Raw genomic sequence first — 23,781 nt, 5'->3', positions numbered from 1 at the left:
AATGTCACTATGCTTAACAAAGTGCAGGCATATTTGCTTTTTCCTATGAGACAGAGGAAAATTTTAATGCAGTAGTAGTGAAAGCTTTAGCTCTTTTTCCTCCCCTGTGTTAGTAAACTCTGATATAGGAGAGACATAAAGACCAAGAGGAGGATTTAGATCTTGATCATGATTTATCATTCTTGACTGGCCTGTTCCTTCCATTTCCAGGTAGCTCTTAAAGAAGAAGAAAACATCTGTTCACATAGTATCAACTCTGGCATACAGAAAACCATCTTCTAGTTTTAAGACAGATATTTCACAAAACAGATGTTTTACAGCTGAGTTAAAATGACACTAAGTAATGAGAAAGTAGAATTAATATTATTAGAAGATTTTCTAATACAATCATTAGAATATGTCATTCCAGAAAAATGAACCTAGCTGTGAATTGTTTGGAAATATTCAAATCACATAGTATATAATACAAAACCCAATTTTAGCAAATAGTTTCAAAGGACAAAGGTTGTCAATGAGTGTGAAATGTGTCTGTATTGTCCTCAGAAAGATAAAATCAAATATCATCAATTTGCAAAATCTATAGATAGGAAAGTGAAATAATTTGTAAACAGTTATAAGGATTTAACTGTGTCTGGCCAAAATTCTTATGTTGAATTTGGTTTAATTGGTTTGGCTTATGGCTTGGGCATTTGCAGTCTTTTAAACCTCTCCAGTAAGTCCCACGTGCAAGTCAAGATTGAGAACCACTACCTTAGAGGCAGCCTGACATCTTACCCAAAAGAGCACTGGTTCTCAAAGTGTGGGCGCTGGATTAGCAGGTGAGTCTGATGTAAATAAAATGTGAGAACCAGTGCAACAGAGGACTCTCCACCAAACTATTCCTTAGATGCTTTGAATAATATTCCTAAAGAAGAACTTATGACTGACAATGTTTTTTGCTTGATTGCTTTATTGTTAAGACGTTACCCTTCATTGAAACAAATTGCTGAATTTTAACTTGCAATCAACGGTCACAATTTTGTTTCTTAATTAAATAACTCCATAAACTATAAAACCAAATATTGTGTTGGAACTTACAAAATTCCAAATGGAATTACACTTGAGAAAATGTTTTCTGCAGTGGAAGTTCACCTTGAAAATTTAACTATCTAGAATCTTCATACACTGCTAGTGAGAACATCAAATGGTACAGCTGATTTCAAAAACAGTCTGGCAGGGCTTCCCTGGTGGCGCAGCCGTTGAGAGTCCGCCTGCCGATGCAGGGGATGCGGGTTCGTGCCCCGGTCCGGGAAGATCCCACACGCCGCGGAGCGGCTGGGCCCGTGAGCCACGGCCGCTGAGCCTGCGCGTCAGGAGCTTGTGCTCCGCAACGGGAGAGGCCACGACAGTGAGAGGCCCCCGTACCGCAAAAAAACAAAAACCAAAAAACAGTCTGGCAGTTCCTCAAATGGAGTTACTGTAGGATTCAACAATTTCACTCCCTAGGTATTTACCCAAGAGAAATGAACACACGCTACACAAAAACTTATATATGAATGTTTATAGCAGCATTGTTCATAAGAGTGAATTACAATCCATGCCCATCAATTGATAAATAGATAAACAAAATGTAGTACATTCACACAGTAGAATATCATTTGGCAATAAAAAGAAATAAAATACTGAGACATGCTACAACATGGGTGAACCTTGAAAACATTATTCTAAGTGAAAAAAGCCAGTCACAAAGGACCACATATTTTATGATTCCATTTATATGAAATGTCCAGAATAGGAAATTTAAAGAGCCAGAAAGTAGCTTAGTAGTCGTCCAGAGCTAAGGGGTTGGGGGAAAATGATGTGTGACTGCTACTGGGCATTGGGTTTCTTTTTGAGGTGATGAAAATGTTGTAAAAGTGATTGTAATGATGGTTGTACAACTCTGTGAATATACTAATCAGAAAGCATATATCTATGTGGACATCCAATTACTATACAAAGTGAATACATTCATAAAGTAAATCAAGTGTCAGTTTAACAGATTGGCCTATGACTCTTATTTAGATTTCCATTGTCCTATTTGACTTAACCTTGGCAACTTGACTTTAAACAGCATAAAATAATTTCAACTGATAAATACCCATGTCACTGCAAACTTTATAAATCTCTTTTTCATGAAGACTAAAAGCTTAGTAAGAGCTTACCATTTTGAACTGTTGTATGTGTTAGGGTTTACTTCTATAAAACTATCAAGGTTTTGAGCTCTTGTAAAAATTACAGGTTTTAAATATATAAAAAGAAGTCTTATCGGTACCAAAGGGGATAGTGGAGGAGCGGGGGCAGGAGATAAATTAGGACTTTGGGATTAACACATACACACTACTATATATAAAAAATAGATAATCAACAAGGACCTACTATATAGCACAGGGAACTCTACTCAATATCCTGTAATACCTATAATGGAAAAGAATCTGAAAAAGAGTATAATTTTATATATATATATATATATATATATACACATATAACTGAGTCACTTTTCTGTACACTTGAAACTAACACAGCATTGTACAATAACTATACTTCAATAAAAATAAATAAAATTTTAAAAAAGCAGAATTCTCCTGTGGAAAAATAGAGAGGACTTGAGGCCAGGACACCTCTCTAATTTACTAACTTTCTGCACCTGATCAAGTCTCTTACCCTCTGACCCTCAGTTTTCTTTCTGTTAAATTTTTACCCATTTTGAGAGTCAAGTAAACTTTCTTTTCTGTAGCCAGAATATATGGGGGCAAAATTGGGCCCAGAGATTTCTTTTTTCCACTTTTTTTTTTCAAGTGAGAACTTTTATTACAGTTGTTCTTTCAGGGCTGGGGCAGTATCTACATTTTCCATTTAATTTGGAGACAGATCCTGTACAGGATTCAGATAGAACTGAAGAAGAATAAATAACATCTGAACACAGAACTCAGGGATGAGCAAATGATTTTGTAGTGGTGGTTAAAGCCTCCAGACATAGTAACTGACTGTGATGATCACCATCCTGCTGGAGAGATGGGGTGCATTTGTGAATGTACGTGTGATTGTTGGGTTATGTTAGGGAAGAGGCACAGATGAAATTGCAGGAAAGTAAAGGAGAGTGTGTGCACGTTACAGCCAGCCAAGGTGTTTTCCATCCCACACCCTCTTTACACAGATGGCCACAACCACACTGCCTTGCTGAAGGAGGCCAGAAAGACCTTGGAATGCTAGAGGAAGGTGAAGTTACGAGGAACGAGAGGCAGCTGAAGTTCTTGGTTATCAAACAGCTACAAAGCAGAGAATAAGGAAGCCAATAGGTAGAGGGAAGAGCAGGAGAAAAATAGGCAGAAGCCAACAAAGAACTGACAATGACAAAGAACTAAGGTTAATGTCTGGGGATTCCTGATGGAATGTCCTCTGGTCAAGAATGAACAACCTTCCAGTGCAGGCCTCCGTGAAGCCCGGCCATGCTACCATTCCTGCCCTTGAATTTCCATTTCCTCATGAATCTTTCCAATAAAACCCTGTTTCATGAGCAAGCCTAACTCAAACTGAAACACCTCTCAAGTCATATTCAGTGAAAAGTTCCTTAATTATACCTCCTCATTTACTTGTCATTTTTTAATCTGGATCATTTCCAAATAATATTTGAATGAGCTTGGTTAATTGTAAGCCCAATACTGTTCCCAAAATAGTGGATCCTATTGAAAATGTATCCTCCCTCATTCTATCAGAGGCTTGCTTGGGATCACAAAAAGAGAAGGCCGAGGATGATTTGGGGAATTAAGGGAACAGAAATAAACTACCTACCTCTTATATGCAAGAGCCTTTAAGAGATATGAAAAACAGACAAAACAGTGAGCCAGCTCTTTTCCTACTTTTCTACTCTCTTCTCTTGATATCAACAATATCATTTCTTTACATAAAAGTTTTTTTTTTAAACAGAAAAGGCAGCTGTATCTTAGGAAGGTTAAAAATAGAAACTTATTGCTTCTAGGGTCCTCCCATGTGTTGGGAGAAGAATTGCTAAACATGGAAGACTTTTAAAATTCTTTCTTAATTTAAACAATCTGTAACAACAATGAAGTATAGCTTCTATCTTAACCTTCGTTGTAAAAGAAACAAAGTACAACAGCTTTAAAGCTGGTATTCTCTGTGGTGTAAAGAAATTCCAAAATTAGGTCCTGTTTTGTGGCTGTGATGAATTTGTGCATTCTTTTAGCACTACGTATCCAAGGAAGAGATTCCCAGAGTGCTTTCTGCACCGCTGAAAACCTACCAAGCAACAGTAAGTAAAAATAAATCTTCACAGCCCAAGTGCAGAGCACTGAATTTCCATGATGCCTTTTACAGTAAGCCATTGAACAGCAGGCCCTTAGTCAGAAATTCTAACAGAATTCAAATTTTGCTAACTTTTTTCCAAATCAGTTATTAAGCACCCTGTACATTGTTTTTCATATTCAGATAGTGTTTATATTTACATATCACAGGACAGTTCAACTTCTCAGAAAATCTTTCAAGGTTATATAATTTATGAAGGCGCATATGGAATTCATAACAAAAATGTAAATTTTAATAAGCCTTACCTTTCATTTTTACTCTTAGACATATTGGAATTTACTTCAATTAAATTTTCTAGGTCCTGGTCTCTATAGGAAAAAAAATATTTTTTACATATATATATATATGATATAATTACATTCAATTTTAGGAAATAAACATTAGAATAAAAAATTTTTATATCAGTACAAAAATTTAAACATAGTCATTTGTGGTCTTTAAGAATATGGACATTGAAAATCTGACATCGAACTATTTGTCCTACGCAACTCAAGTATGAGCATGGATTACGTTATGAGAGAGAAATAAAGAACTAATTTTTTGGAAGGTTTGAGAAATCTGGTCTGAAAAGAAACAACTGATTGATATTCACATTCAGCTAACTTTGAATGAATACTTACTTTGCATCACAAAGTACTAACTTGTGTATTTCCACCTGGATTATCTCATTCAGATCTCACAAAATCTTGCAGGACAGCATATGGGGCTCAGAAAGGCTAAGTGAATTTTCCAAGGTCAATTGACTAATTTGTAAAAGAGTCAAGGCTTGAGGCTGAGCCACCTGCTCATCTGAAATCAACTCTTAAATATTTAATTAGAGCCTTCATTCCAGTTTTTTGCATGACAGAAATATGAGAAGTCAACCCCAAATTTGAATAAACAATTCATAATGTGGAGGATAAATGGGACAATTACATTCTTAAATCTTGGGCTACAATAATGATTTGACACACCTTCATGAGATACAATGCTCTCTGGTATGTTATGTATATATTAATTATTTATATAATTGCTATAACACTGGTGATTCTTAATTTTTTTCCATGAGTTTGGAAAAGCCTTGTCACCAACGCTATTGGTTAGCAGGATAGTTTAGGAGTCAGAGCAAGGCCATTTCTTCTCCTACTTTCTTGGGCAAGTTAGTCAACCTTTCTAAGCTTCCTTTTGTAAAGTAGGATAATAATATCTAATTTCATAAGGTTGCAGTGAGAATAAATGAGTTAATGTAAATAAAATTTGTAGGCACAATGACTACAGTTGTGACTGAACCGAGTAAGAATAAATAAGTGATAATTAACAGAAGTGCAGTGACACAGCACTAGGCACTATGGATTCCAAAATTCTGAGGGACTATATTTTCATTTTTATTTCTGCCCTAACTTTGCACATCTTTACAGTTAACTCCAGTTTTCATAAATCTCCCTTCTCCAGTCCTGAATAGTAGATTTCAAGTGAGGTTCTTTTACATGGAATCAGTGTAGGGACTCTGACTCACAAAATTAATATTGATAAGGATGAAAAATAACATAAAAGTCCTCATATTTATGTGGGATGAGATTTAATACTCCTTTTATATAACATCCAAGCCATCAATAAGTGATAAATATGCTAATTAAGCAGCATTCCATAGCTACACTTAAACCTCACATTTAAAATACTAGCTGCGGGCCTGGGAGATCAGGAGGCAGGCAGGAGGGGACCTCCAGGAGGAGCGGGAGAGGAGTGGAGGTTGATTGCCATGCCCACTCAGTCCTGGGAAGCCTGCTGAGCTCCTAGGCCATCCCCTGCCCTCCAAAGCCCCCTCCAGGCTGCATGGGTCTTTGGGGGCATAGGATGGAGGCTGGGGAGATCAGGAGAGGCAGGAGGGAGGGGCCCTCCCAGGCTGGAGGAGGAGGAGAGGAGAGGAGGGTTTTGCCCCACCTACTCAAGCCCAGGAAGCCTGCTGGGCTCCCAGGTGAGGTCCCCTGCCTTCTGAGACCAGGGGTGGGGGGCACGCCTGGGCCCCTTCTGTTCCTTGAGCCTAAGCCCCACCCACCACAGCCCCCAGGGCCTTTTCCAGCCCTGTGGGTCCTGAGCATTGGCCCTGCCCACCACCCAAACCTTGCACTTGCTTAGGCCCTGCCCTCCACAGCCAAGGCCTTTTTTTTTTTTTCTTTTTCCTCCTCCTCTTTTTTACTATGTGGTACTGATGTACCTTCTGGTTGTTGATTCATCTATATTTTTATTTTATATTCTTCCTAACATATCTGTTAGTTTCCTAGTCTAATGTTACTTTTTACTTTGTTTTTTCTTTTTTTTTTGCTGCCCCAGGTGGCTTGTGGGGTCTTGGTTCACAAGCCCGGGGCCAATCTCCTGCAGTGGGAGCTCCGAGTCCAAACCACTGGACTAACAGAGAAAGACCCCAGGGAATATTCATCGGAGTGAGGTCTCACGGAGTTCCACATATCAGCACCAAGACCCAGCTCTACACAATAGCCTATAAACTCCAGTGTTGTAAGCCTCAGGCTAAACAACCAGTAAGACAGGAACACAATCTCACGCAAAAAAAAAAAAAAAAAAAAAGTGGGTAAAAAAATATGCCACAGATGAAAGAACAAGGTATAAACCTACAAGACCAAATAAATGAAGAGGAAACAGGCAATCTACCTGAAAAAGAATTCAGAGTAATGACATTAAAGATGATCCAGAATCTCAGAAATAGAATGGAGGCATGGATTGAGAAAATACAAGAAATGTTTAACAAAGATCTAGAGAGCTAAAGAATGGACAAACAGAGATGAACAACACAATAACTGCAATGAAAAATACACTAGAAGTAATCAATAACAGAATAACTGAGGCAGAAGAACGAATAAGTGAGCTGGAAGACAAAATGGTGCAGAATAAACCCTAGGAAAAACACACCAAGACACATATTAATCAAACGAACAAAAATTAAATTCAAAGAAAAAATATTAAAAGCAGCAAGGGAAAAGCAACAAATAACATACAAAGGAATCCCCATAAAGTTATCAGCTGATTTTTCAGCAGAAACTCTGCAGGCCAGAAGGGAGTGGCAGGATATACTTAAAGTGATGAAAGAGAAAAACTGACAACCAAGATTACTCTACCCAGCAAGGATCACATTCAGATTCAATGGAGAAATGAAAAGCTTTTCAGACAAGCAAAAGCTAAGAGAATTCAGCATCACCAGACAAGCTTTACAACAAATGTTAAAGGAACTTTTCTAGGTGGGAAACACAGCAGAAGAAAAAGACCCACAAAAACAAACTCAAAACAATTAAGAAAATGGTAATAGGAACATACATATTGATAATAACCTTGAATGTAAATGGATTAAATGTCCCAACCAAAGGAGAGAGACTGGCTGAATGGATACAAAAACAAGACCCATATATATGCTATCTACAATAGACCCACTTCAGACCTAGGGACACATACAGACTGAAAGTGAGGGGATGGAAAAAGATATTCCATGCAAATGGAAATCAAAAGAAAACTGGAGTAGCAATACTCGTATCAGATAAAATAGACTTTAAAATCAAGACTGTTACAAGAGATAAGGAGGGACACTACATAATGATCAAAGGATCAATCCAAGAAGATAAAACAATTATAAATGTTTATGAACACAAAATAGGAGCACCTCAACACATAAGGCAAATGCTAACAACCATGAAAGGAGAAATTGACAGTAACACAATATTAGTAGGGGACTTTAACACTCCACTTACGCCAATGGACAGATCATCCAAACAGAAAATAAATAAGGAAACACAAGCTTTAAAAGACACAACAGACCAGATAGATCTAACTGATACTTATAGAACTTTCCACCCAAAAGTGGCAGATTACACTTTCTCTCAATTGCTCATGGAACATTTTCCAGGATAGATCACATCTTGGGTCACAAATCAAGCCTCAGAAAATTTAAGAAAATTTAAATCGTATCAAGCATCTTTTCTGACCACAATGCTTTGAGACTGGAAATCAATTACAGGAAAAAAACTGTAAAAAACACAAATACATGGAGGCTAAACAGTGTGTTACTAAATAACCAAGAGATCACTGAAGAAATCAAAGAAGAAGATAAACAATGTAACCCTACACTTAAAAGAGAAAGAACAACAAAGAAAACCCAAAGTCAGTACAAGGAAAGAAATCATAAAGATCAGAGAAGAAATAAATGAAATAGAAATGAAGAAAACAATAGCAAAGATCAATAAAACTAAAAGCTGGCTCTTTGAGAAGATAAATAAAATTGATAAACCTTTAGCCAGACTCATCAAGAAAAAAAGGGAGAAGACTCACATCAACAGAATTAGAAATGAAAAAGAAGTATAAACTGACACTGCAGAAATACAAAGGATCATGAGAGATTACTACAAACAACTATGTGCCGATAAAATGGACAACCTGGAAGAAATGGACAAATTCGTGGAAAGGTACAATTTTCCAAGACTGAACCAGAAGAATTAGAAAATATAAACAGACCTATCACCAGTAATGAAATTGAAACCATAATAAAAAATCTTACAACAAACAAAAGTTCAGGACCGGATGGCTTCACAGGTGAATTCTATCAAACATTTAGAGAAGAGCTAACACCCATCCTTCTCAAACTCTTCCAAAATACTGCAGAGGGAGAAACACTCCCAAATTCATTCTACGAAGCCACAATCACCTTGATACCAAAACCAGAAAAAGATATCACAAAAAAGGAAAATTATAGACCAATATCACTGATGAACATAGATGGAATTCTTCAGTATACGCATATCAATCAATGTGATACACCACATTAATAAATTAAGGAATAAAAACCATATGATCATCTCAATAGATGCAGAAAAAGCTTTCGACAAAATTCAACACCCATTTATGATAAAAACTCTCCAGAAAATGGGTATAGAGGGAACTTACCTAAACATAATAAAGGCCATATATGACAAAGCCACAGCAAGCATCATACTCAATGGTGAAAAACTGAAAGCATTTCCATAAGATCAGGAACAAGACAAGGATGTCCATTCTCGCCACTCTTACTCAACATAGTTTTGGAAGTCCAAGCCACAGCAATCAGAGAAGAAAAAGAAATAAAAGGAATACAAATTGGAAAAGAAGAAGTAAAACTGTCACTGTTTGTCAATGGTATGATACTATACGTAGAAAATCCTAAAGATGCCACCAGAAAACTACTAGAACTAATCAATGAATTTGGTAAGGCTGCAGGATACAAAATTAATGCACAGACATCTCAGGCATTCCTATACACCAACAATGAAAAAACAGAAAGAGAATTTAAGGAAACACTCCCATTTACCATTGCAACAAAAAGAATAAAATACCTAGGAATAAACCTGCCTAAGGAGACAAAAGACCTGTACGCAGAAAACTATAAGACACTGATGAAAGAAATCAAAGATGATACAAACAGATGGAGAGATATACCATGTTCTTAGATTGGAAGAATCAACAATGAGAAAATGACTATACTACCCAAAGCAATCTACAGATTCAATGCAATCCCTATCACATGACCAATGGCATTCTTCACAGAACTAGAACAAAAAATTTCACAATTTGTATGGAAACACAAAAGACCCTGAATAGCCAAAGCAATCTTGAGAAAGAAAAACAGAGTTGGAGGAATCAGGGTCCCCGACTTCAAACTATACCACAAACCTACAGTAATCAAGACAATATGGTACTGGCACAAAAACAGAAATATAGATCAATGGAACAGGATAGAAAGCCCAGAGATAAACCCACGCACATATGGTCACCGACTTTATGACAAAGGAGGCATGAACATACGATGGAGAAAAGACAGCCTCTTCAATAGTAGTGTTGGGAAAACAAGACAGTTACATGTAAATAATGAAATTAGAACACTACCTAACACCATACACAAAAATAAACTCCAAATGGATTAAACACTTAAATGTAACACCAGACACTATAAAACTCTTAGAGGAAAACATATGAAGAACACTCTTTGACATAAGCCACAGCAAGATCTTTTTTGACCCACCTCCTAGAGTAATGGAAGTAAAAACAAAAATAAACAAATGGGACTTAATTAAACTTAAAAGCTTTTGCACAGCAAAGGAAACCATAAACAAGACAAAAAGACAACCCGCAGAATGGGAGAAAATATTTGCAAATGAAACAACAGACAAAGGATTTAATCTCTAAAATATATAAACAGCTCATGGAGCTCATTATCAAAAAACCAAACTACCCAGTTAAAAAATGGGCAGAAGACCTAAATAGACATTTCATTAGGAAGACATACAGATGGCCAAGAGGCATATGAAAAGATGCTCAGCATCACTAATTATTAGAGAAATGCAAATCAAAACTAAAATGAGGTATCACCTCTACCTGTCAGAATGGCCATTATCAAAAAATATAGAAACAGTAAATGCTGGAGAGGGTGTGGTGAAAAGGGAACTCTTCTGCACTGTTGGTGGGAATGTAAATGGATACAACCACTATGGAAAACAGTATGGAGGTTCCTTAAAAATCTAAAAATAGAACTACCATATGACCCAGCAATCCCACTACTAGGCATATACCTTGAGAAAACCATAATTCAAAAAGAGTCATGTACCACAGTATTCATCACAGCACTATTTACAATAGCCAAGACATGGAAGCAACCTGAGTGTCCATCGACAGATGAATGGGTAAAGAAGATGTGGCACATATATACATTGGAATATTACTCAGCCATAAAAAGAAACGAAATTGAGTTATTTGTCGTGAGGTGGGTGGACCTAGAGTCTGTCATATAGAGTGAAGTAAGTCAGAAAGAGAAAAACAAATACTGTATGCTAACACATATATATGGAATCTAAAAAAAAAAAAAATTGGTATTGATGAACCTAGTTGCAGGGCAGGAATAAAGAGGTGGACATAGAGAATGAACTTGAGGACATGGGGTGGGAGGGTGAAGCTGGGACAAAGTGAGAGTAACATCAACATATATACACTACCGAATGTAAAATAGTTGGCTGGTGGGAAGCAGCAGCATAACACAGGGAGATCAGCTCGGTCCTTTGTGTCCATCTATAGGGGTAGGATAGGGAGGGTGGGAGGGAGGCTCAAGAGGGAGGGGATATGGGGACATGTGTATGCATATGGCTGATTCGCTTTGTTGTGCAACAGAAACTAACACAGTATTGTGAAGCAATTGTACTCCAATAAAGATCTATTGAAAAAGACAAAATAAAATAAAATACTAGCTGCATATCTTTGAAAATGTAGAAATTAAATTCTTTTTTAATGTGAGTTATAGTAGAAAATATGCCCATTAATATATGTAAAAAGTACAGGATTTCAGAAGTAGTTCAGAAGTATCAAAATCATTTGATTCTGCAGTCTGAGTGAGGTAAAATTCAAAACTGACTTCTTCAACATAACTACTAGAACTGTGTGAGGAGACCTCCCAGATCGCATCTTTCAAATCTAGAAATAGAGACAGCAGGCTTTGCATTCACCTAACCCGTGATGGTCCTTCCCTATTACTAGAGTCACCTTCTTGACCTCAGGGGTTACCATACTATCTTAATAGCCTGAGCATTAAATGATCCTCCCCTTAACATTTTAAAATACAATAGTACTTTACTAAATACTTGGGGATAATGGAATAAAAATTAAGTGGATTATCATGATCTTCCATAATCCAGTTTCCCAGGAATGCCAAACAGGGACGGTTGGCAATGGCAAACACTGAAAGATCACCAGGAAATGTGAATTTTGGGGAATTAGAATTCTGTCCCAGGAAGTGATTCTCCCTCCAAAGCTAACCTTGGATGAACTGAGTGACATTTTTTAAGGAAGCCGGTGTTTTTCATTATGACTTGAGAGTAAAATCACATTACCATAGCTAACATGGCCTTGCACACAGTAGCTGCTCCAAAAATACTTGTGGCATTAAATTAATTTAAATTCTCTTTTTCCTCCTTCTCTGGTAGAAATCTATGCTACCTTACCCAGCTCTGGGAAAAGACCTGAAAGGGACCCCAGGGGAAAGATATTAGACCCTGAACCTTTATGGCAGTCAGCTTTGGGCACATCTAGGTACAGAGTGTGCACAATTACCTCTTAGAAAAAGTTCAGAAGAGACGGTGATGGACATGTCACCTCCATTTGCGTCAATCACCCAGAACCTGCCTTATTTCATCCCTGAATTGCACATATTTCTTTCCTTTTTTTCACACAGCTCCCAACCAGGGCTTTGTTTCCTTATTTTGGGACATTTCCTTAGGGGTTGAATTTTGCCCTCCCACCAAATTTACATGTTGAAGTGCTAACGCCAGAAAAAATCGAGTTCAAATGAGGTCATAAGGATGGGCCCTAATCCAATATGATTGGTATCTTTATAAGAAGAGGAAATTTAGGCTCAGATACACACACAGATGGATAACAGTGTGAAGACAGAGGGTAAAGACAGCCCTCTACCAGCCAAGGAGAGAGGCCTGGAATAGATCCTTCCCTCTGGACCTTCAGAAGGAGCCAACCCTACTGACATACTGATCTTGGATTCCTAGCTTCCAGACGGTGAGAAAATTAATTTCTCTTTTAAGCCACCCAGGCTTAAAAGCCACCCAGGTTCTTGTTATGGCAGCCCTAGCAACCAAATACACATTTGCTTCTGCCCTCATGACATGATTATGTTTAGTTTCTCAGCCTGATGCTGGATGCCCTCACCTGCTCTGGCACTTTCCACTCCTGGCTGCTGCAGATACTGCATCTTTGATCTGCCTATACCACTCCACCTCCTCACCCCCAGTACCCAAGTCTTTTGGACCCTAGCTATTGTGAGGGAGAGCAGAAATGGATTTAGATCTAAGCAGGGAGGAGAAACCAGAATCCTGCAAATCCAACCACTGTAAGTAGATAACTCAAAATTGGAACGTATGCTTGCCTTCAAAGAAGCACACTCCCAAAGGGATATAATTGTGAATCATTGAGTAAACCATGTTATTAGGGGTTTCATAGAATTTTTGCTGTTTTTATTAAACAGTGCCACATATCAAGTTTGGTAGAGTGGATTATAAGATTTTATTCTGAATATTTTATACTAATATTTAAAGCAAACTTAAAAGTTCCAGATCATGAAAAGTACAAAATGTGGATTTGCTCTGGTTGTTCGCCCTGATTGATATCATCAGCTAGATTTGGAGATCCAATAAAAGAAGTTCAGATTGTCCATAAACTTCCCAAGTTGAAGAATGTAAAAATAAATTTTCATTCTTTAATTAAGACTACATCTATCTTAGCGTGTCTTTTACACTGTGGTAGAAGATGAAGAGCTGTGAGTCAAAGTGAAAAAAATAGATTTTTATAGAAGCACAGCCAAATGCTGCAGGGTCAAACAAAGGCTTGATTCCAGACCTTTTCTGTGGCAGTTCAGTGGAAGACCTCATAATTTTGTGATTTTATGAGCAGTTGGAATTAACTTCAAGAAAAACCACCAATTCTCTTGTGGATACAGAGAGAAATGCTAAAAAGAAATTTTGTTAACCATAGCAACTGAAAATGCTTTTCTTTACATAGACTACAAACTGTTTGGGAGAAGATATGAGTTATCTGTTATGTGGAGTCATAGCACACATTTTGAATATGAGCATTTATCTATGTTATAATCATGTAAATTATTTTCTACTGCCCCATTAAGGAATATAATACTCCCCTGCAGAGCAGATTAAAGAAAAAAAATAGAGATTCTGGAGACCAAAGCTTATTATGTCTCTTATAACACAACTATTCCTAGGATATGCTCTACATGAGAGAAAGTTATCAGCTCACTCCCAACTGCTCTTCCTCTCTTATGAAGGTGTGGGAGGTATTTATCAAATGCTGCAATATGTTTCTCTCCTCCAGCTCACTTACATCGTTTTTGCAGAGCATCAAACACATTTGCAAAATTAAAAACCTCCATATAGAAAATTTACTATGGTACTTCTTTTATGCCAAGAACTAAAACTAAGGCGTTAAGCTTTAGTTCAAAGGAATATTTATCTCTCTGAAGGGAGTGTAGAATACAGTGAGATAACTGCTATAATTCTTCAACTCTATTGATTTTGCAAAATGGTCCCAGCTTTACATATTTTTATAATTTGTTTCAATGAGGGAGTCTTAAAGATTCTGTATTAAAGAAATTAACAGGTCCATAGAGAAAATGATCGATTTAGGTATTTTAAATATAAGATGTGACCAAGAATTTCAGTGGCTCTAATTCACCATGGTTCATTGAGATTACATTTCAAAATAGAGTCTTTGGCTTAAGCAAGGGGACCAGTCATAGGATATCAGATCCCTCCAGTCTAGTTTCACTCATGGGGCTCAGAGTGTTAGAGTTATAAGGCAATGGGCTTTGTCTAGTTGGATGATCACAGGTCTTGATTAGTTTTGAAATTTAGCTTGTAACTCAGAGAGTATTTATTAAGCACCTAATACGTGCCAAGCATTGTGCCATGAATTGTAGATAAAGACACGAACAAGACAGATCCAATCTTTGCCCTTAACAAATCCAATAGTTGACGAGAGATTATTAAATAATAATTCCAAGAGACAAATATCATAGGACAGAAGAACAGAGAGCTTGAGAACATCCAGAAGGACCTGATGTAGAGGTGATGGGTCAGGTTGGGCTTCCCAGAGCCTGAGTAAAAGACACCTAAGCTGACACCTACAGGATAAGTAGCAGTTATCCATGCAGCAGCGATGACAGAGGAGCGAGGCGTGTTCGTGTCAGGGGGTGTGTGGGTGGGCTTTGCTTGTGGTGGAGCATAGGGAATGGGGTTGGGGAGGCCTGTGGAGGCAACATCATGGAGAGCTTTGGAAGAGCAATGGGAAGCCACTGGAGGATTTCATCAGAGGAAGGACAGGATCAGATTGGTGTTTTAAGAAGATCACTCTACAGTGTGGCAGACAGATTGAAGGGCAGAAGGTACCAGAGACAGCAGAGGGACCAGTGAGGAGACTTAACAGTAAGCTGGGCTATAGTAGCAGTTGAGATGAGGAAATGTCTCGGTTCCTGAGATAACTAGGAGAAGCATCCAGAGTGACCTACTGATTATGGGGAATGAAGCAATGGAAAGAGTCAAGGTTACCTCCCACCTCCAGCTTTCTGTCTTGAGCAGAAGTATGAGAAATATGCAATAGGAAGATAGGAAGGAAACCTCCTCTTATTGGGATATTAACAAGGTATGTCTTAGCAAATAGGAAGCCCTTATAAAGATGGACGTATAATACTACAAACAGTTCAGAATATTTTTTCTGCTTCAGGTGAAGGTTGTCTTTTCTAACTGTAAAGACCTGTATCACTAGATGTTTTTCAATCTTTATGTGGGAGCAGCAGTTTATAGGCTACCGATAATTGAATATCCCCCTTTAATGTTGGTTCATGAAAATGTGAAACTGTCATTGCTAAAATTCAGTTTCTCCCTGAATAAATGAAAATTCTGTACACATCTGCATTTGTTCAAGTTGTTGTGTTCTTAGAAAGAGCTCAGGGACACCTGCTTACATTCTGATCCATGACTGAAATTTATTCCACCCCTAACTGTGAATTAAATATACAGCTGCTGGAAATGTCAGCAAAGTCACATAAAAGGAACTCTGATTCACTGCTGTTATACTATTAAATAATCAGTGCTCCTGTCACATTGAATTGGATGTAAAAATGCCTTGTGGCTGTTATTCCTACTGGGAGTCATGTTAAAATGCCCCCCCTCTCTTTACCCATTAAAACCAAGTGGGCCACATAAATACATTGCAGATACAGGTGACTGAACATATTGAATGAAGTCACTTTTTTCAAATAGGCAGCTTAGTCTTTCCTATTTATTCTGCAGTAATTCTTGACTATCCTGGCTGATTATCATCAAATCTGGTGTAACTACTAAAGAATAGTCAGACATCACTTAGGTTAGATTTGTGGATCAAGCTGCCGTCTGATATACACACAAATTAGTGGTTAACAGTGGGGAGAGGCAAGGGGGAGAGGGGCAATATAGGGGTAGGTAATTGAGAGGTACAAACCATTAGGTATAAAATAAGCTACAGGGATATATACTATGATATGGAGAATATGGCAAATAGTTTGTAATAACTATAAGTGGAGTATAACCTTTAAAATTGTGAATCACTATATCATATACCTGTAATTTATATCATATTATACATCAACTATACCTCAATAAAAAGTTTTAAAATAAATACTTAAAAAAGGCTGCCATCTGAAAACAACATGACGGTCAATATTTTTAAATTTCTTTTTTATAGTAATCCTATCTGTATAAGGAAAATGTCCTCTTCTTATAGATACTTTGTTAGGAGTTGCTGAAATACAAATTACTTTTTATGAAATTAGCCTCTTCTAATACACAAAAGGCAAAACTCTTATGAGAAAGTTACAATTATCTGTCAACATAATGCACTTGCAGAAGGAGGAAGAGAAGGAGGCAAAAGTCAGAAGAAGGGGAGAGGGAGGGAGGGAGAGGAGAAAGGAGGGAACAGGAGCGGGGGAGAGAGAAAGAGAGAGAGAGGGCGCTACAGTTTATGGAAACACCCACTAAGGGAGAAGTTGGCTACAGTAGTCACTGTTAGTTGTTCCATACGTGCTTGTTAAACCTAACCACTTCCAACATGGGTTGGGAACCTCCTAAAACTGTTACTAATAAAAATAAAAATCTGCCCCTTCCAGTACCACTCTGAAGAAATGGTTCTACTTATCAAAGATAATCCCATACGCTTACCAGTGGCAGGGTCGGCACCAAAAGTCCGCTATTATTTCAGTTATTAGAAAATCTCTATAAGACAAATCTTCCTCTCCTCTCTGTCATTTCCACAATAATTTTCTAGAAAAAAAGTGTATCTGATTGTAGTCCTTTAACTGCAGGGGTGGGAGGGGAATTAGAAAGGAAGGGACTAGTAGGGAGAATAAAGGACAGAAAGAAGCGGTAAATCTGAGCTTTTTTTGTTCACGATCTTTTGTTCTTCTTCCAGTAGTGACATCAGAAGGACTTGGGTTTAGATCCAGGATGTGTTTTCTTTCTTGAGAAGTTTATTTTATATCTTTGGGCTATAGTTTCTTCTTCTATAAAATAGCATGCATGAATATATTTCTCATGGGGTTGGTTGTTGTGAGGATGAAATGTATATAAATTGCCAGGCACACCAGAGGTGTTCAATAAATACTGCTCTCTAATTAGCAGTTGCTCTTCAATTGCCTTGGTACCTTCCTACCTCTGACACCCCAACACCTTGTGATAAAAACACACAAACAGAAAAGGCAAATTAAAACACTAGGATTGACATATATACACTCCCATGTGTAAAATAGCTAGTGGGAGCATGCTATAAAGCACAGGAATCTCAGCTCGGTTCTCTGTGACAACCTAGATGTGTGGGACGGTGGGGAGGGGTGGGAGGGAGGTCCAAGAGGGAGGGAATATAGGTATACATACAGCTGACTCACTTCATTGTACAGCAGAAACTAACACAACATTGTAAAGCAATTATACTCCAAAAAAAAGAACCACTAATGTAGAAAACAAAAAGACATAAGATTTAGGCCGATGAGCATATCACACTATCCTCTTTCTCCCCGTGGCTTCAAAGCACTTTTCCATATGTTAATTTGCTTTCTTCATCCTAGAATATTGAGACTTTAATTCCCTGCTATATATTTATTATGGCAAAGTGTCAGGTCAGCAGAACAATCTGGGCTTCTCATAACAACACACTCTGGTGCATTATCAATAAGCTCTTTTGGTGAAAGATATGACATAAAGATAGTGAATTATAAGATATTTACAAAACTCAAAATGGAAGTTCAAATTATACTCCAAAAAAAAAGAACCACTAATGTAGAAAACAAAAAGACATAAGATTTAGGCCGATGAGCATGTCACACTATCCTCTTTCTCCCCGTGGCTTCAAAGCACTTTTCCATATGTTAATTTGCTTTCTTCATCCTAGAATATTGAGACTTTAATTCCCTGCTATATATTTATTATGGCAAAGTGTCAGGTCAGCAGAACAATCTGGGCTTCTCATAACAACACACTCTGGTGCATTATCAATAAGCTCTTTTGGTGAAAGATATGACATAAAGATAGTGAATTATAAGATATTTACAAAACTCAAAATGGAAGTTCAAGGTTAAAATCTGCTGGAATATTTTGTGAGCCCACACGAGCTGTGTATCTGTAATTCTGAAGACTGAATATCCTTTCCAATGCTCCAATGCTCTGTAGGCATCTGTGTAAACCACCGGTTTGGTCCAAATTCTCCAAAATATGTTTTCCTCTTATTTAATTTCACTCATTTTTCATATCAGTCCTGATACTCTATTTCCTATAGGCAACAAACCCTAAGTTGTCTTCGTGAAAATTAGAAGTACAAAACTGAGTCCAAAAGAGTGCAATTGATTCCAGAAGCGTGCAGCATGTTCTCGGCTGACAGGAAACACATGGGTTATAAATGTGTGCTCATTTGAACACTCAAGAAAAACGAAAACCTTTTTTTAAAAAAAGAGAAGAAAGAAAGCAAGAAAGCGAGCAAGAAAGGAAATTCCTAACCTAGAACCTTGGGAACATGTCAAGATAGTTAGGCAAAGTCATTTACCGCTTAGTATTTCTGAGAGGTGAAGGTTTCACTTTAATAAGATTGTCTAAAGCTTGGCTGTTCAAAAGAGAAAAAAATAAACTCCGATTAGTGATAGGTTGTTTTGTTTGTGCTAGGTCTATAAAGCAATATAATAAACCTCCTCCACTCAGTGGCAACAGACATGAGAACATGAAATGACTGTTTTTATTTGATTACCTTTGATTGCTTCTGATTACTTCAGGATTCACTTTGATGAGGTTATTGAGATCCCGGTTTCTTTAAAAAGAAAAATAAAAAAGGGAGCAGGTTAATTACAAATAAATTCTTTTGGTAAGATCATTAAGGTTATAAATATGCTTGAAATAACTGTAAAGCAAAACATTCTTCCTACCCAAAGCACAAAAATTAATACAGTTTTATTACCTTTGGTTGTTGGAGAGAGTTTCAGGATTCACTTTGATGAGCTTATCAAGATCTTGATTTCTTCAAATGGAAAAAAAAATTAAAGCAGCTTGTGTTAGAGATAATACTGGTTTAGGTTGGCTGGAATTGGAAGAAGGGATTAGTTATCTTAGCATTTAGTATAAGACATATTGGCTTGGCATAGAACCCCCTTGAAATAAATTTTCAAACCAATCCAGGGAGGACTAATTATGTTGGATCAGGAGAAGAATTACTCTGACTTCACACGCTTATTGTCAGAGCCCATCTACAAGGGCATGCTAACTCAGAGTTCCCAGCAAACATCTCATGATTGACCACTTTTACTCTGGAATGTCTTAACGGTATGAAGATACAAACTGATTCTAAGGTCCTTGATATTTTAAAAATCATATTCACCAGCTAAATATACCATTTTTTTAAAAAATAAGAAACTCCCAAACTAGGATTATACTCAACGTAAGTCTTGGCAAAGTGAGTTCCAGTAATCCATCAAAATTGTGACTTTTCTTTCCTCTACCATGACTTAAAAAGCTGAAATCATGGTAAATTCGGGACATACTCTGATAACTGTCCACTTCCTAGTTGAAACCCTATCAGTTTCTTTCCTCAGTCGGAGAACAGTATTTCCTCCCACCTAGTTTGCTATCACTCATTGCCTCTGTATAATACTTTGCTTCTAAGGGCTGGAAGGTAGTGATTTTTCAACGTGTTCCTCTAAACTGCTTTATAATATTTATTCAAAGAAGAGCCCACAATAGCAAGAAATCTTGGGATTGATAACACCTGCTTTCAGTAAATTTTTGGCAGCTACCAGCCTGTACCTCCTTCCCCCCAAAAGTCCTTTTCCCTTATATAAAAATAAAGTATGGTTTACTCTTCAAAAAGACTGATGCAAGGTTAGGAACTGAAGGAGAGCCACTTAGAGGTTAGTCATCAAAAAGTCTGAGAAAAAGGTCTGCATTTCCTTCCCCAACCCCTAAGCCTTTCCATAGAATTTGCTTCCCAGCTCATGGCTTCACTGAGTTTGATCTCTTCATCCTTGTTCTCAGATCTCCACGGCAGACAGAAAGCCCCTAAATGAATGTTTACTGTTTTGAATTATCTTCAATAGTAATAGTCTCAATTAAAGATAATCAACTGGTATCTACAAACACTGTCAAAGAAATGATAAACATATGAGAACTATCCAAAATAAAATTTTCTTGTATAAATTGATTACAAAAACCTGTTATAAAGTTAAATTGTGCCTGAAAGACGATCTTTAAAATGAGGATAATTTCATACAAGAATAAAAAATACAAAAAATAAAACTTTGTAGAGGAAATAATAATATGTCAAAGGCCACAACCTTTTAATACATAAAATCAATCACAATATTTTAGTGTAACTACATATAATATTCACCAACCAGCATAATTAAGAGTAAGCTGCATAAAAAAATGCAAACACAGGGCCTCCCTGGTGGCGCAGTGGTTGAGAGTCCACCTGCCGATGCAGGGGACACGGGTTCGTGCCCCGGTCCGGGAAGATCCCACATGCCGCGGAGCGGCTGGGCCCGTGAGCCACGGCCGCTGGGCCTGCGCGTCCGGAGCCTGTGCTCCGCAACGGGAGAGGCCACGACAGTGAGAGGCCCGCGTACCAAAAAAAAAAAAGGACGACACCTTGTGTCAATAAAGCAAGGATCTCAGTAATAGTCCTGAATTGCCTTGACTGATAGCATCATGCAACTTAATGAATTATAAACTTATAGACACTTTTTTCAGACCCTGGACACTACAAACACAGGAATCTTATATCTAAATTTTATCCAGGAAAAATGTAACATTTTTCCTACTCAAGTTACTGCTTTCATTTATTTTGCTTTAAGGATATAGGGATACATTGAAATATTTAGCTATTATTATTTTCATGTAGTTCAAAAGTTGTAAAGTGTTTTGCGGTCATTGGCGTAAATTTGTGCCATTGTCACTTCAAAGACTGTGAAGTAATATTTCAAGTGACCCTGTGAAAGTAGTAGAGAACATCTCCAGGCTGTCCCATGGCAAGAGTAAAAGTCCTAGCTTTATAGTGTCTACTATTTCCTGAGGTACTGAATCAACTTTCACCTATTTTAAGATCAAAGTCTCCAGGCTGTGATTTAAAGACCAGGAGTTGGGCTGGGAGTTGGAAGAACTCACAGAAGATTATGAGATTTTTGCCCCGAATACCTCAGTATTCTCATTTGTAAAATGGGGAGATTGGATTTGTTCATCTCTAAGCCTCTGCCCATCTCTAACATCTTCTACTCCTAGGAACCTATGAATGTGAATGTTACTGCTTGTCGTATTTATTAAATTAGCTATTTCATGTCTCCTTTTCTTTTAAAATGCAACTCACTGACAATACATTCTATATTCAGCAAGCAGTACATAAGCGTCCCCAAATGTAATATATTAAATTGACAACCTATTATTGTCTTGGAGTCCCATCTCTTTGCCCCCAGTACATAATTAGTTTTAATCTATGATAATTGCTTGCTGTTAATAAGATTGAGTATGTCTACTGAATTCTCTTTTTGGCACCCACGGCCTATAATTATACCTAAATGTGCACCTAATGATACCTAGTTGTAAGCTTCAAACCCAGTAGGTGCTCAGTAATTATTCACTGCCTAACAGATCACAGAACTACTATTCGTCTTCCACTAGTTTTCTCTGTGACACTGGTCACATCACTTAACCTTTCTGAGTCTTAATTTCGTCTTCTGTAACTAGAATAGGTTTGACCGGAACAGTGGTTTGCAAGTGTTCATAGTAACTGGGCTATGAGTTTTCTGAGGTTCCTTCCTTCCATCTCCAAAATTTTGCAATTTTTGTACATACCAGCTAAACTCAAAAAAGTGAAATCATAAAAACATTCTTAAATATATATATATAAATATATACGTACATATATATAATAGTAGTGTATAATGATATAAAAATCTTCATATAACCAGAGACAAAAAGTGAATTTCATTTTCATCATTACAGATACTACTTAAAGAATTATCAAATTTTAGATCCATTACTTTGCTGCGAGCAGCAAACCATCTAAGAAATAATGAACCTCATAAAATTTCCACCGACTACCAGAAAACACCCTCTGAAAACGAGGTGAATGGTATTGCTTATAACTAATGAGGTGTCCAGCTCTTTTCAAAAATTAACTATCATTAATAAATTTAACCAAACCCAGAGACAAAGGTATTAACATCAATGCTACAAAACATAAACAGGGCATAGACTAGCTATGTTTCTACCCCAATCACTTCCTTCAATTGCTTTACTTGAGCTGCCTTTCTTTTTATTAGCAAATAGATATCTAAGTTTTCAGGGACATATAAAAATTGGATGACTTTTCAAGATTTATATTCAGTTTGCCCATAGAATGATTACAAGTCATTTATATTCAAATTGTACTTAGTTAAGGAGAAACAAAGCAAAGTAAATAAATCACATCCTTCTCTTACCTGGCTGTGTTTTTGACAGCTTTGGGGCTTACGTTAATAAGTTCATCAAGATCCTGTTCACTGCTAAAACAAAATAAAATAAAAGGTCAAGGGGCTTCCCTGGTGGCGCAGCGGTTGCGCGTCCGCCTGCCGATGCAGGGGAACCGGGTTCGCGCCCTGGTCTGGGAGGATCCCACCTGCCGCGGAGCGGCTGGGCCCGTGAGCCATGGCCGCTGAGCCTGCGCGTCCTCAGAAACGATGGCTGGCATTGTTTCTTCTGATGCTTGTGAATCATTCCATGGGATCCTAGACAAAAAGTGATAAATTTACCGAGTTTCTACTTTATATATATTAGTTATATTAGTTATCTTTTATAAATCCTCAAAACAACTGAGTTAAATATTACCATTCTCTCTTTATAAATAAATTGAGTTTCATAGAAATTAAGACCCTCTTTGGGCCAGATACCTAAGAAATGACTGAGGGTGAACTAGGATTGAAACCATAGTTGGACCCCAAACCACATGCTCCCTTCTGCTAACATCCTTCCTCTCTCTATTCACAATAATTCCTTACATCTGCACAATGCTTTTCACCAACTTTATCATCACAGTAATCTTGAGAGGTAGCTTGGAGTTACTCTGTCACGCTTTTCTTAACTTTTGCTCCAGTGAATGATGGGTCTTAACTTTTCAGGAAGACAGGAGTATAATCAAAATCATGTAGAAATATTCTAATCAAGTATTAGAATGTTATGTCACCAATTTTCTGAAGAGTCATTTAATTTTTATTAATCCTTGGGTTTGTGAAAGAGAAGAAAGCCAATATTCTTTGGTTTATTCAGTTTTATGAACTTATAATTTATTTACTATAAACTTGCAGTAATAACCTACTTATGC

At 37.4% G+C, this 23,781-nt stretch overlaps 1 protein-coding gene across 4 annotated transcripts in view; it reads right to left on the bottom strand.

Annotated features, from left to right (window-relative positions):
- Positions 1-23,781, bottom strand: part of SCEL (sciellin) — a 340,495-nt gene that overhangs the window by 13,200 nt on the left and 303,514 nt on the right. For 3 of the 4 annotated variants that reach the window (XM_055089466.1, XM_055089464.1, XM_055089465.1), the window contains 4 exons: positions 22,904-22,966; positions 19,393-19,452; positions 19,186-19,245; positions 4,587-4,649 (listed from right to left, as the gene is read on the bottom strand). In XM_055089466.1, the coding sequence (XP_054945441.1) occupies positions 4,587-4,649; positions 19,186-19,245; positions 19,393-19,452; positions 22,904-22,966 (246 nt within the window). Of the gene's footprint in view, positions 1-4,586; positions 4,650-18,987; positions 19,045-19,185; positions 19,246-19,392; positions 19,453-22,903; positions 22,967-23,781 lie in introns of all 4 variants that reach the window. The other variant, XM_055089467.1, reaches the window with a different exon arrangement.

This window comes from Physeter macrocephalus, chromosome 13 (genome assembly GCF_002837175.3).
Source record: "Physeter macrocephalus isolate SW-GA chromosome 13, ASM283717v5, whole genome shotgun sequence".
Taxonomy (NCBI): domain Eukaryota; kingdom Metazoa; phylum Chordata; class Mammalia; order Artiodactyla; family Physeteridae; genus Physeter; species Physeter macrocephalus.
The sequence above is the reverse complement of the archived record's forward strand: the minus strand, read 5'-3'. Positions and strand labels throughout refer to the sequence as shown.